The 14,717-nt window shown below is 47.8% G+C and overlaps 2 protein-coding genes across 2 annotated transcripts in view; one reads left to right on the top strand and one right to left on the bottom strand.

The window, feature by feature from the left end:
* lin52 (lin-52 DREAM MuvB core complex component) overlaps window positions 1-14,717 on the bottom strand; it is a 123,830-nt gene that overhangs the window by 50,376 nt on the left and 58,737 nt on the right. The window lies entirely within an intron of this gene.
* LOC134026997 (RAS guanyl-releasing protein 1-like) lies at window positions 778-14,647 on the top strand. Its single transcript, XM_062470096.1, has 17 exons — window positions 778-1,282; window positions 2,133-2,308; window positions 6,110-6,215; window positions 7,564-7,626; window positions 7,822-7,953; window positions 8,160-8,313; window positions 8,429-8,602; window positions 9,817-9,933; window positions 10,183-10,458; window positions 10,598-10,678; window positions 10,872-10,976; window positions 11,182-11,291; window positions 11,372-11,516; window positions 11,674-11,710; window positions 12,224-12,355; window positions 12,975-13,471; window positions 13,583-14,647. Exons 1-17 carry the CDS (start codon window positions 1,140-1,142, stop codon window positions 13,715-13,717), a joined length of 2,583 nt encoding a protein of 860 aa, XP_062326080.1. The 5' UTR covers window positions 778-1,139; the 3' UTR covers window positions 13,718-14,647.

Raw genomic sequence — 14,717 nt, 5'->3', positions numbered from 1 at the left:
GCCTGAGGCATTTTTGCAAATTATAGAAATGTAAAAAAATAGTGGGTGAATCTCACCTATAATCACATTGTAAAGCACATTATAAAGTATCTTACACTGATTTAGAGGATATAGCCATCTTGTGGCAGATCCTAGTTCTTAGGATTATCTCACAACAGACACCAATGTTGTGGTCTTCATATAGCGCCCTATCAGTTTCAGACAAACTGTCTAGAGGAAGTGGTTGTCTAATCTATGGGAGTAGGCCAGGGGAGTGTTCACTGATAATATGTTTCTGTGGAGCTGTTATTCCCTGATTTGACCAACACAATACAATGACTGTGCCTATGTCAACATTGGAACTGGCAGTTTCACATTGTACTCACCCTCCAGAGCTTACACAGGGGCAGTGGAATAATCATACAGTAGATACAACGTATAAAACAATACATTTTACTAGCAGGGGGATAGGCATAGCTCAGTGGTAGAACATCTGATTGCAGATCAACAGGTTCAAATCCCCCTGTATGCCTCTTTGGACATTCTGCTGAATGAAAACATTACAACACCTAATATGGATTTGAAGGGAGAAAGCAGGGATGTCTGGCCCTGCCTGACATGGAGACATCCTATCTCACCCATGTGCACCATATCTGTCCGGACAAGTAAGAAAGGAGCTCTTCCAAGGAAACAGGCGATGACAGGCTGAAGCAAGTCAAACTAGACCAGAAAACTGCCTTTTTAAAGCCCCACCTCTCCTGCTCAGCAGCACACTGTTGGAGTTCATGTTTTGATGTTTTGGGACTTGCTCGGTGCCAATTCATATTCGTTCCCTTCTATCTAGACCTTTTTGGTACTCATTTCAATGTAGAATTGTAGGCTTATACAATATTTACTTAGCATACGTGAAAATAGTGGGCGGAATACCTGAACAAGAAATTGGGAGAACGTGGGTGGTCTTTTTTTTTTTTTTTACCTTCTGTGCATATATTATTGAGCAATGGCATTGCAAGCATCCCCAAAACAACTTTTGTTCAATTGAGTTTCCGCCCACACAGACACAGCACGATGCATCTTAATTTCGTGTCATCCTCATTGACAAGTCAGAACAATGGTGAGCTCATCGCGGGCGAACGGCCGCTCTGTGAAACAAGCACGCAATGAAGTGCGCTCATCGAAGAGGACAGATGGATAGTCTCGTTCAGCCACTTGTTGCCCAGTATCTGGCTATGGGATATCAATCTAAGGAAAATAACCAACATGGAAATACAGTAGGAATGACTGGGAAGGAAAAAGAACATCCGTAAGTTTGACTGAAAATTTTTACCAAGAAGGCTATAACATTCTGTACAGTTTATTTACGCAAAACCTCCGCTAAAACGTTAGCTACTTATTCTTTATCTTTATTATGTTTTTTCTCTGCATGTTTTTAAGTTCGAGTTTTAAGTTCATATCTGCAATAACTTTGCAGATATGGTTGAAATGCCAGTGCGTAAAAAGCAGTAATCTTGTACTCCAAATTTACTTCGAAAGTCTGTTTGTCTTGATTTGAGATGATGCATGTTTTTATCTTCATGTCGTTTTTTTTTGGCAGCGGCATAGTTTAAAAAGTTAAAGGAAATCTTGATATAGTGGTTCCCACAATAGAAATCTGCAATTAAAAAAGACTGTAAGGAAGGATATAACAAATGTGACCGTTTTAATGTGTTAACATTTTCAATCAACACTGTTTTGAGTACACTTCACAGAGCGTATAAATGTCATACGCTCAGACATTTTTGGTCTTAGACAACGTTAAGAAAAGCTTTTAAAAATTGCCTTTATTTAATTTGAAAGATCGGAAAACAATTTTGACTACCATCCAACACACACACACACTCACAGACACATATTCGTCTTAAAACCTATTTTTATTCTTGGCTTTCGAGTCAGTTTAGGGTCACTCGTGCTTACTGTAATTGTGTTGTTTGTCTGTTGTTCTTATTTATTGTTGTTTTGCCCTATTTGATGATTTTGTACAGCACTTTGGTCAGCATTGGCTGTTTTTAAATGTGCTCTATAAATAAAACTGACTTGACGCACACACACACACACAAACCCTCCCCCTCCTCTCCCCTCACACCCCCCCCCCCTCTCCTGTGTCTGTCCTCCAGACACCTCTCTCCTGGATGTGCCTCCAGGTCCAGGGCTTCTCCTCCTGCTCGCCCTCCCAAGTTCCTCAAGCCCAGCCTGTCCCAGGTGACCCAGGGGAAGGTGATGATGTCTCTGGGAAATGTCACCAAGGGAGCCAGCTGGGAGGAACTCATCCAGGCCTGTCTTCAGACCTTTGGTATGTTGTAACGCTTCAAGCTTCTCATATACTGGTTAGCCTGTCCCGTAAAGTGTCTGTGTTTGTGAATATCAGCTGATTTATTCCTGTGATTTATTTAAGCGGACGGTTTTTATACTTTGAAGATGACTGTTGTTGTTGTACATTGTTCCTGTGTTGTTCCTTGGCCCCCTGTGGTGGCAGGCTGAGCCTCAGGCGATCTGAGATCGGAGGACTGTTGTGCATTTCATGGAGGCATCAGGTTTTTCTGTATTTTTATTGGACGTTGGTCACACAGTAGGTTTTACAGTCCATGGTATTTCACACGGCGATGCTGATGAAATGTTGCTCAGTATTCAGATGTTTTCACTTTGAGGATGTTCAGCACCTGCAACAGTACAGGGATTGTTTATCTTTGCAATAACAATGCTAAAATCCAGTGGCAGTGAATGACATGAGTTTAAAACATGGATTAATATTTATGACCACACATGCCTCGGTCTAAGCTCTCCTGTGCCTACATGAAGTATTGATCTTTAACCCTCTGAAAACATGAATCTTAGTCTTAGTTTACTTTAAATACATAAAATGTGAAGTAATTGGTTGTTCTTTGAAATCTGACATTGCTTGACAAGATGATTAACGTCTTATACTAGTATAAATTAATTAAGTGAATGTGACGTGCCTTGCTACGTTGTGTGGAGTGCTCTCAAAGTTATGGTGATTCTTTTTTGAAGAGGCAAGCATTCAGATTGCTGTTGCCTGGAGACAAAATGGAGAGAAGAGAGCAATGAGGAGGTGTTACAAAGGAGAGAATGCAGAGTGACATCTCATAATTACATCTATCTGTCATGAGGGAGAATGAGAACAGACTAGCCGGCTGTTCATTTAAGGCTTAGATGAATTATCAGGCAAGTGTACAGAGCATTAACTCGGTCCATGACACAAAGGCTCTTATGCATTATTTTAAACAAAACTAAATTTCCTTTGAAACCTCGCTCCTCAGAATCCTTATTCTCTTGAATCATTATAAGGATTACTTCAACGTCTTAGAGCATGGAGGTTGTAAAATCCTTCTGTTCAAATGCAGCTGTTGGATGCAGGTGAACAGGCAGGCAGGAATGGGGAGGTGACCAGGCAGGCAGGTGTGGGTAGGTGACTAGGCAGGCAGGTGTGGGGAGGTGACCAGGCAGGCAGGTGTGGGGAGGTGACCAGGCAGGCAGGTGTGGGGAGGTGAACAGGCAGGCAGGTGTGGGGAGGTGAACAGGCAGGCAGGTGTGGGGAGGTGAACAGGCAGGCAGGTGTGGGGAGGTGACCAGGCAGGCAGGTGTGGGGAGGTGAACAGGCAGGCAGGTGTGGGGAGGTGAACAGGCAGGCAGGTGTGGGGAGGTGACCAGGCAGGCAGGTGTGGGGAGGTGACCAGGCAGGCAGGTGTGGGGAGGTGAACAGGCAGGCAGGTGTGGGGAGGTGACCAGGCAGGCAGGTGTGGGGAGGTGAACAGGCAGGCAGGTGTGGGGAGGTGACCAGGCAGGCAGGTGTGGGGAGGTGAACAGGCAGGCAGGTGTGGGGAGGTGACCAGGCAGGCAGGTGTGGGGAGGTGAACAGGCAGGCAGGTGTGGGGAGGTGAACAGGCAGGCAGGTGTGGGGAGGTGACCAGGCAGGCAGGTGTGGGGAGGTGACAGCACAGAACAGTGAAGACTAGAATGTGGCTGATCTCATGCTCTCCAGCTGCTTCTGCCCCACATCAGAGACAGCCCCCCCGAGGCCCAGGGGCCGGGCCACCTTTTCAAATGTGAGAGCACACGTAAGAGCTATTTGAAGGACCTGATGGTTGGTTCAAGCCCGGCCGGGCCCAAAGGTCAGACCCACAAACGTGGCTCCTCAGAAGCCGTCCGCCCTTTGAAATGCATAGCTCCCTGGGGCCTGGATCAATGCTGCCTGACATCATCACTCCTCACCCCCAAGTCCTCACAACACTGACATCATCACTCCTCACCCCCAAGTCCTCACAACACTGCCCCTCTCCCGCCCTCTGTGCGCTCGTGTTCCCCTAACGAACGCTGGACATTCTTATCAATCGATCATGATGTAAACACAGTGCTGTTGTATCTATGGAATGAGACGTGGGATCTGGCGCAGGTCAGCCCTATTCTCGAGGGGGCCGTAAAAGGGATAAGGAGTGTCTCTGAGACATAATGAGACACAATGATGTCAGACTACACTGAGATCCAATGATCCATCCTGACAGACCTCTGTCGAAACACAACACGTTTGGTTTGGCCGGTACTGCATTCTAGCAGGGCACAAGCATTGTGGCCATAGCAGTGTCATCACATCCTTCCTATGTCAGTGTAGCCGAGTTTCTTTCCAAAGTAGTGGCCCAGAGGGGATTTCCTCTGCAATTAGTCAAGTCTGGGCTAGGAGAAGGAGAGGGCTGGAGGTTGGAGTGTTGTTAAAGGCTTAAAAGTAATTGTTTACCTGAAGAATCCTATGTGCTTCCTGTTGCCTTGTAGAGGATGTAGGTTCTGCTTGTTTTTTATGCCATTTTATTACTAAGGAGGTGGGGGGGGGGGGTGGTGAGGGTGGCAGTGGCGGTGGCTGTGATTCTGGATGTTTTATATTCTCACAGCATCAAGATTGAGTGACATCTGAAACCTAATTTCACCAACGTCAAAATCTCTTTCACTTCATGTTTCCTCACTGGGTCTGTTTTGTGAGACTTCTCTAAATGGGTCTGGATGTCATTGTCACGGACTGTGATGACATTGTAGTGAGTGCGTACTTGCAACACACCATGAACTGCAGACCAGGGCATTCTGGTAGCCAGGATTAGCTGAGAGCTGGAGTGGCCCTCTGCACACAGATAACAAAGATTAGACGTGAGCGGGTTGCCATGACGTCGGGGTATTTCAAGGAGGATAAATGGGGTTCCATGGAAACCCAGTGTCCTTGGTGGCGTCAAGACAATGACAACTGTCTGGGCTCAAAGTTAACACGTCATTCTAATGCATTGAGCCTGTTGTTTCATCCTTATCTGAAATCTAGTTTAACAGTTTATACCTGAAAATGGGCCTGAGAAAGATTGTTGGTCACACACATTTTGTTTTTTGTTTTTGCCTTGATATCAATTTAGACAGTCATGGTGGTGGACTACATAACCTGCAGTACCTGTCAAACAAGACTAGAAACCCTAACTCCAGCTTTTCTGTCATTAAAACCTGACGTGTTCCTCTCTCCACTCAGCTTCTCGTAATCATGGTAATCTAGAATTATTTCCACACTGTATTTCACAGTGAGTTTATTATAATCCTTTCAACAGATATTTTCCCCCCTGGTGTCACACTTTCCTTTTTGTCGATATCTCCAGACACAAGCTCTTTAAGTAAGTTGAGAACCCCCAGAGTTTATGCCTCCAGTCAGGCTGCAGTTAGCAGAGACAGGGGGTGGTCTCAAACACAGGAAGTGAGATATGGCACATCACAGGAAAGGCAAACACGCTAGATTTTGGAAATGTGCTACCTGCTGTAGTTCAGATGCTGTCAAGATTTGCTGGATAAAATTATGAATGTGTTTCTTTCCTAGGTAGTGATGATACAAAGGTGTTGCAAAATTCTGAAAGATTGTGGTTTTGTGAGTCAGATAAATAACACTTCCCATTGGTTTAGACGACATTATATTATCACAAGATAGACTGAGCACCGTATATAGCCTAGATATCCCCCATCTTTCAAAATTGGCACTTTAGTGTGAAACAGAATGTCTGATGACGTGTGTGTGTGTGTGTGTGTGTGTGTGTGTGTGTGGTGTTGCATTCTCTTCCAGACTCGGAGGGCTGTGTGTGTGGGAGCAGCCATCTGATGAACATCACCCTGACCATGCACCGGCTTCTCATGTCCTCCAGCGATCTCCTGCAGAAACTCTCCACCCTATATCCTCTTCCTGATCACCTGATCGTCTGAGCGCTCGTCTCCGCTCTTGCTCTGCCTCTGCAGCGCAGTGCCCGTGTTACGTGCTGCCAAGGATAACAAGTTAACCGACTGAGCTGTGATGCTACCAAGACACATTAGTGGTTGTCAGTAGCAACAGGCAATCAAGATCTGGTTTGCCTGTCAAGGCTCAGTGCTGTACTGTACATGCCTCTTCTCTTCGGGGATATTTGTGATTCGACCAACTGTCTTCAGAGGCCTTCTGTTGCATGTTGGGGGTCGTGTTCCTTCTAATTCACGTGCCACACATCTTGAGTTTCATTACCATGCATGAAGGACTATAGAAAAAGCACTCATCCCAATTTAACTCACCCATTCAGAGGAAATGCGAGTGTCGTATTTTCAGTTTCAAATGCGAGAGCCTGTTATCGAGGCGCCAATTCAGCATTCAGAGCGGGCAGTGTCGTCACTAGATCTGAGAACCGTCCTGGAGCAGAGAATAGCCTTCAGGGCTTCAGGTGTTAATTACTTCTCCCCAGAACATGTCCTCTTCAGCGGTATCGAAACACCGCCTGAGAAGCCCCTCTCACCCACGTCAGACCTCCCCTCTCCCTACGCACCCCCGGCTATATTTAACACCCTCCCTCTCAGCCCCGGACTCTGGATGCTGCTTCAGATATGGTCCGAGTGTGGGTTAGGATCGAGGAAGCATGCGCAGGAGCCATGAACAGCCTTCATCCCAATCTAGCTTTGGAGTTGTGTGGGTAGCTCATCAAGTCCCATGACGCAATTAGCCTTTTTATGAGCATCACTTCAAGCTGATTTCTGCTAGTAGAGTGCTGTTGTGTGGCCCAGAGTGTCAGGCTTTTTATAGACCTGTTTTTATATAACAAGGACGTGTTTTTGTTGTTGTTTTGGATGAATCCAGAGTCCCAGTGGGCTCTGTGTACTGAGCGTATGACACAACAACCAGGATCATTAATTGTGCTCTCACTCCCACAGATGTAAACTTGCTTTGCTTTCCCCGAACTGAGATTAGTGTTATTTTACGTACCAACATGGTCCTTAGCTTGTCACGTGGCTATTCCAAAGTCTCGGTTTTCAAGGAACGAGAACATTGTGATCATCTGTTGTCAGTCCACAACATCAAACTGAATCAGGCTCTATTGTGCATGTGTCCTTCCAACACTACATACAAGGTATTCACCTCTTAGTGTTATATGTTTCCTGTTGTAGCTGCAATCAAGTGTCATGAGAGGCATCTGTGGGAACACAAGCTGTACAGATGAAAAGATTTAATGTTCTCCTGTCTGTTTCCGAACAAACTTTTTTCTTAACCCGATTGGTTACATTTAAAACGGCCGTGGATAATGAACAGTCTACAGATTGCCAGAAGATCTGCTACCTCATCAAGTAAGTGTGTGTGTGTGCATGTGTGTGTCTAATCCTACCTGCCCACAGTAGATTTCAATATCAATCATCAACATATCATAAAACACACACCGAAATCAAACAGATAAAGAGTGTGGAAAGGTGGTAGGGGTGGGGAGCTGAGGTTAGGGCAGGGCCATTCTAGTGTTGTTACATAATGTGGTCTCCCTCTCCCAGGTACTGGATCAGGGAGTTCTGGACGATGTTTCGGCTCCACACCAGCCTGTCCGACACACTGGAGGAGTTCCAGGAGCTGCTTAGAGAGCGCGGTCAGGAGAGGCTGTGTCCCCTGCTGGAGACCAAATGGATGTGAGCGTCTTTACTTAAACAGAATCACTGTGGGCTTCTTCCTGTCACAGCTAAATGACGACCTTGCGCATGAAGCTCATGCAAAGGGCTTTGGGTTCATTTTGTATTTCTATCTCTTGAAAAAACTTTTTTTTTAAGTGTGAAATATGAGAACAGAATCCTGGAGATGGATGTTTTGTATAAACGTTGTGTCTGGTGTGTGGCAGAAATGAGAGGGACTGGTCGTGGAAGGCCAGTCAGAAGATCAAGGCCAACAGCAGTAAGAAGAGAAAAGTCTCTCTGCTGTTTGACCACCTGGAGCCGATCGAGCTAGCAGAGCACCTCACCTTCCTGGAGTTCAAGTCCTTCTGCAGGATATCAGTAAGCAGAGACCGACCCAGCTCACCTCCAACACACCACTTCTCAGCCCAGTCTCACTTCAGAGCCGTCACTGACACAAACCCCTCCCCTTCTGTTCCTGTGTTTGCTTCGTCAGTTTGGAGACTACCAGACTTACATCCGAAGCTGCTGCATGAAGGACATTCCTATGATGGAACGCTCCATCGCGCTGTGTAATGGTGTCTCCCAGTGGGTGCAGCTCATGGTCCTGAGCCGGCCTACATCCCAGCTGAGAGCTGAAGTCTTCACCAAGTTCATCCAAGTGGCTCAGGTACTGCCTCAATGCTGCACCTTTCTACCCAGTGCTATGTTTTTTATCGTCCATAACTTAACATCATTGTTCATCCCCATAGGGGGTAGAAAATCAACCACAAAGGGGGTAGAAAATTGTCTTTAGCCTCTGTTTAAGGACAATTTTCTACCCTTATGGGGATGGACAATAAAATGTATTTTAATTGAATTGAACATCCAGATCGTTCTGAGGGTATGGTCACGTGTCCTACACTGTACTGTGAGATGTGCTGTGAGATGTGCTGTGAGATGTGCTGTGAGATGTGCTGTGGGATGTGCTGTGAGATGTGCTGTGGGATGTGCTGTGAGATGTGCTGTGAGATGTGCTGTGAGATGTGCTGTGAGATGTGCTGTGGGATGTGCTGTGAGATGTGCTGTGAGATGTGCTGTGAGATGTGCTGTGAGATGTGCTGTGGGATGTGCTGTGAGATGTGCTGTGAGATGTGCTGTGGTGGCAGCAACATCTGCTGCAAGTTACATAATACACATTCAAAGTGGGCTGCTAATGACTGTCAAGAGCTGCGTGATAGGCTTTCAGTCCATCAAAGACACTCCAAAACAGAAACTGTCTGTTTGGAATATTAACCGTATAGTAGGGGCCAGGACTAATGGATGTTCCGGGTCTAAATGGTGACAGTGGAGAGCAGGGAAGTAGAAGGAGAAAGAATAACCAGTATTGACCAGGCCTGGCTAGTTCCCCATGCGATGGCTGGGTTTCTGTGTAGAGCAGGGAGGCGAGCGTGAGAAGAGCGTGAGGCCAGAGGAGTGCTCTACTTCCGCTTCTCGCTGGTCTGTTTCTACCTCAGAGCCACTGCTGAAGAAATGAACCACAGACCACCTGGCCCCAGCGTCACCGTAGCTTCAGCTTCTGTAGGGACTGGTTAGGAAGGAAATCAGCTTGACGATAGTGTGATTGGAGTAAAACGTGACAATTACAGCTGAAAGCTGCCTAATGTAAACACTAGAATCTGAGGATGATTTAGAATTATTTCCCTCTCCCCCATCCCCCTCTCTCTATCTTTCCTTCTCTCTCTCCCCATCCCTCTTTATCTCCCCCTCTCCTTCTCCCCACCACCCACCCTCTCTCTCTCTCTCTCTCTCTCTCTCTCTCTCTCTCTCTCTCTCTCTCTCTCTCTCTCTCTCTCTCTCTCTCTCTCTCTCTCTCCCCTCCCTTCCCCTCATCTCTCCCAACAGATCCTCCATCTGATGCACAACTTCAACACCCTGATGGCCGTGGTGGGGGGCTTGTGTCACAGCTCCATCTCCAGACTGAAGGAGACCAGCTCCCACGTCCCCAACGAGCTCTCCAAGGTTCCCTCCGCACACACGCCACACACACGCCACACACACGCCACACACACGCCCTGCGAGCACAAGAACCCTCCTGCCTGCACACCTTAACAATAATGTATTCATTTAGCAGACACTTTGCTCCTGCAGTACAGGGGTAGATTTGAACCTGCGACCTCCTGATCCATAGTCCCCCACCTTACTAACTCGTCGACCTCTGAGAAGGCTTGGTTGTCTGCTCCCTGGGACTGACCTCCGACCTCTTCACAGGCGCTGAACGAGATGACAGACCTGCTGTCGTCCTGTAGGAACTACGACAACTATCGGCAGGCCTACAGCCGATGTGCTGGCTTCAAGATCCCAATCCTGGGAGTGCACCTGAAGGACCTCATCTCCGTCAACGAGGCAATGCCGGACTACGTGGAGGAGGAGAAGGTGAACGTCCAGAAGATGCAGGCGCTCTACAACCACATCACCGAGCTGATCCAGCTGCAGCAGGTGCCTCCACGGCTGGATACCAACAAAGACCTGGTTCACCTACTCACGGTGCGTTGGTGATACCGGTTACACTCACTCAGGAAATGTTGCCTCCGCTTTTGGCTAAATGACTGTACTTTAAATGTTGAAGTGACGTTTGTGTCTTTCGTCGTTCTCTAATCTCTTGTGGTTTGCTGCTCTCCTCCAGCTGTCGTTGGACCTGTACTACACTGAAGATGAGATATACGAGCTGTCGTACGCCAGAGAATCCCGGAACAGCAAAGCACCCGTGAGTAAAAGATTATAATAACGCCCCCAAAAATACACTTTTCATTTACAATACCTTGCAAAACAAATATATTCAACCAACACACAACAGACCTATTCACAGAGAGTGACCCACCACGATCTGTTTATTAACATTCTCAACGTGATCATGCCCCACCGATGCTGGTCTAATGATCTGTTCTGTTTGCCATCAGCCAGCCACCCCCTCTAGACCTCCTGTGGTGGTGGACTGGGCACCAGGGGTCGCCCCCAAACCAGACCCCCGAACCATCAGCAAGCACGTTCAGAGGATGGTGGATGTAAGTGATCCTTCTCCGTGCTGTCAGGGAGCGAGAACACTGTGTGTTTTAAGCATTTAGTTGTGTGGTCATGATATTCAATTACTGTAATTCCACAACAGTATTTTTACACTTCTGTATATAGCTCTAGCACATAACATTTGATCCCCTCCATTGGTTCAGATTTCACCGTCATGATAATGGATGCCTCTTGTTTGTCTCCCAGTCTGTGTTTAAAAACTATGACCATGACCAGAATGGCTTCATCTCTCACGAGGACTTTGAGAAAATCGCTGCTAGCTTTCCCTTCTCCTTCTGTGTTATGGACAAAGAAAAGTGAGTTGATTCAGACTACAATTTCAACCGACACTTGTACTGGCCTCCATTCTGACTATCTGTGTTCTATATTGATCCAGGGAGGGCCTCATTAGCAGAGAGGAGATCACGGCATATTTCATGCGGGCGAGTGTCATCTGCTCCAAGCTGGGACTGGGATTTGTACACAACTTCCAGGAGACCACCTACATGAAGCCCACCTTCTGTGACAACTGCTCCGGATTCGTATGTCACCCTTCAGTTACTGTTTTTGAGTCGGAATTAAGAACTTTAAAAATTATGTTTCACCCTGTCTCCGTAGTCTTGGATAAGCTACCGTCACATAGTGTTTTCTACACACTGTAAACGTCTCTCCTTCCTCCTCTTGTTCTCTTCTCTGCAGTTGTGGGGAGTCATCAAACAGGGCTACAGATGCAGAGGTGATTATGTCATCCTAGCGTTGCTTTGCATGATGGGAACGCTCTATGGAAATTGTATTAAATGTCATACCATGCAGATTACTGTCCATATTTAGCGAGATGCTTCTCAGGGTATTTTGTTTGTGGCTTGTCTGAGAGTTCAGAGGTGGGAGGAGCCAGCAAAGTAAAAGTATGTTGAGCTATCTTGAGAGGTTGTATTGTGTGTGTGTGTGGTTTCTGCGTGTTGCAGACCTGCTAAACTGAACTTTGCAGCACATGAAAGACTGTGGAGCCTGCAGTCAAAACCACAGAAGATTATCTTGATTCTACTCTCGAAACAAGCTGTTTACAAGCACCCCAACGTTTGAGAAACACTCTGAGCCTGAACGACAGTGTCACTGTTGGTGGAAAGGAGAGAAAATTAACACAGTTTAGCAAGTACTGTAGGGTCATAATAATGAGGCAAGCTTACATAACTCAGAGTAAACAGAATGCCTGCTATAACCTGCCTGCTTTACTGTGTTTCTTACACAGACTGTGGGATGAACTGCCACAAGCTGTGTAAGGACCAGGTGGCGTTCGAGTGTAAGAAGAATGCCAAAGGACACAATCCCACCGACAGTCCAATACCAGGATCTACAGCCACCGCTACCGGCCTTTCAGAAGGTACAGGACATGTGTGTGTGTGTGTGTGTGTGTGTGTGTGTAACACTCCTGACATAGTGACATTCTAGTTTAGTGGTGATAACCACTAGATAGCTTTGTGGTTGTGTTATAATTTTAATACTTTCAAACAGCCCCATCTGCTGGGAAATAAGGTACAGTAATAACCTCCCCGTGCTCAAGATAGGGCCAGGCCTGGATGCAAATTACATTTCAATCTAATTGTTTTGATAGATGTTACCAATTTCTTAGCCAAAAATTTGAAGTCATTAGGCTTGCACATTAGAACAGAGGAATGATCTGATCTAGCTAATGGAAAACTGCTAGACTAGTGTGCCGGGGAATTCCCCTATGTAGGTGGCCTCCGAAAACCATGCTGCTTGTGCATGTCAACAATCAGGGAACTGCTTCATTTACAGGAACACAGCAGGCCGTTTCAGGAACTGGTGAAAATCAGTGTTCAGACAAACTCTTTATTGTGACCTTTAGTCAACGTCATCAGATGCCGTCTGTGGTTAAGAAATGACGTCTGGCCGCTCGCTGACGGCTGAAGGAACGTGGGAGCTGGTTCAGACTGATAAGATGTTGTGATTTGTGATAAGATTCCACTGTTTTGTATCAGGCTCGGAGGAGAGCTCTTTCCTGTATCCTCCAGACGAGTCCAAGGACTGGAGCCCAGAATCTCCCGCCCGCCACCCCCTGAGACGGCCCCCTGCGCTGGCCAGGTCCGCGGGGGTGGACCGCACCACCCAGACAGAGGGGAACCTCGCCCAAGACACCAGCCGCCCCCAGACCACCCTCCTGGCCCCGGTCTCCGCCTCCCTCACCCCCTGCCCCAGCCCGGTGCCCACCCTCCTGGCCCCAGCCCCCGCCTCCCTCACCCCCTGCCCCAGCCCGGTGCCCACCCTCCTGGCCCCAGCCCCCGCCTCCCTCACCCCCTGCCCCAGCCCGGTGCCCACCCTCCTGGCCCCAGCCCCCGCCTCCCTCACCCCCTGCCCCAGCCCGGTGCCCACCCGCAAGCAGCGCTACTTTGCCCTCTGGGAGAACCGAGACTCAACGGGGACCAAGCCCAAGGAGCCGGACGAGGAGACCAAACCCACCTGCCAACTCCTGGAAAACGTGAGTTTAAGATCTTCGCTCACTCCTTGTGTCAATCCAAGCTTTTGAGACTAAGCTATGTGGTCAGCTGAGTGGGAGAGTGTCGGTAACGCTGTTGTTTGAACTCCTCAGGAAAACCAGAAGCTTCAGAGCAGCAACGAGAGCCTTCGCAGAAAACTGCGGGAGACGGAACGGGAGGTGGAGGTCCTGAAGATGCTTCTGAAGAGGCATGCCCTGCACCTGGTGGACGAGGACTCGTCCTCCTAGCCCGGCACGCCCCTGCGAGGGCCCGACAGCCCCCCTGTACGACAGCCCCCCGTACGACAGCCCCTCGTACGACAGCCCCCCGTACGACAGCCCCCCGTACGACAGCCCCCCGTACGACAGCCCCCCGTACGACAGCCCCCCGTACGACAACCCCCCGTACGGCAGCCCCCCGTACGACAGCCCCCCGTACGACAACCCCCCGTACGGCAGCCCCCCGTACGACAGCCCCCCGTACGACAACCCCCCGTACGGCAGCCCTCCGTACGACAGCCCCCCGTACGACAGCCCCCCGTACGACAGCCCCCCGTACGGCAGCCCCCCGTACGACACCACCGATGGAGCTCCGCCCCATGCCTTGTTAGGGACTCAGGACTCACACTCTGCCCTGCCTCACAGCCACTCACAGAGACCAGAGACACCTGGGCCTCGTACAGTCACAGCCGTCATTGTACACACAACTACAGTACTTCAGAACGAATGCCATAGACGATTAGTATGAATATGAGAGAAGTATTGTGGGTTTACGGTAAGATGTCAGGTGTATAGTAATGCAAATGTACTGTCGTTCCGTGACAAGTTTAGGAGCTAGCTTGCAGTATTACTGTTTATATTTATTGTTAAAACACTACACTTTTCAGTCATCCAGACAAGAAGGATATGGCCATTTTTATTTTACCCTGCTTTATGCGTTTGATTGTTGAAGCCTTATGTATTTGGGTTGTGGTGCATTACACTTTAGAGACCAACTTGATGTTTTTGTACAAAAATAATTTTAAATCAGTTTTATGATGTATCCATATTTCGTTCTTTAAGTATGGTCCATAGTATCTCGTACAACTGTAATGTACGGTATATTCAATGGATTTGTCTCCTATTGAAACCTTAATGTAAATGAAGGCCATTATATTTTGTGTGATGGAGCTATCTCAAGATTGTCTGTTCTCGGTGTCCATGTTTGTGTCATAATGAAGATAGACAATCTTTATTTTCCGAGATTTTC

Source organism: Osmerus eperlanus, chromosome 9 (genome assembly GCF_963692335.1).
Source record: "Osmerus eperlanus chromosome 9, fOsmEpe2.1, whole genome shotgun sequence".
Taxonomy (NCBI): domain Eukaryota; kingdom Metazoa; phylum Chordata; class Actinopteri; order Osmeriformes; family Osmeridae; genus Osmerus; species Osmerus eperlanus.
The sequence above is the reverse complement of the archived record's forward strand: the minus strand, read 5'-3'. Positions and strand labels throughout refer to the sequence as shown.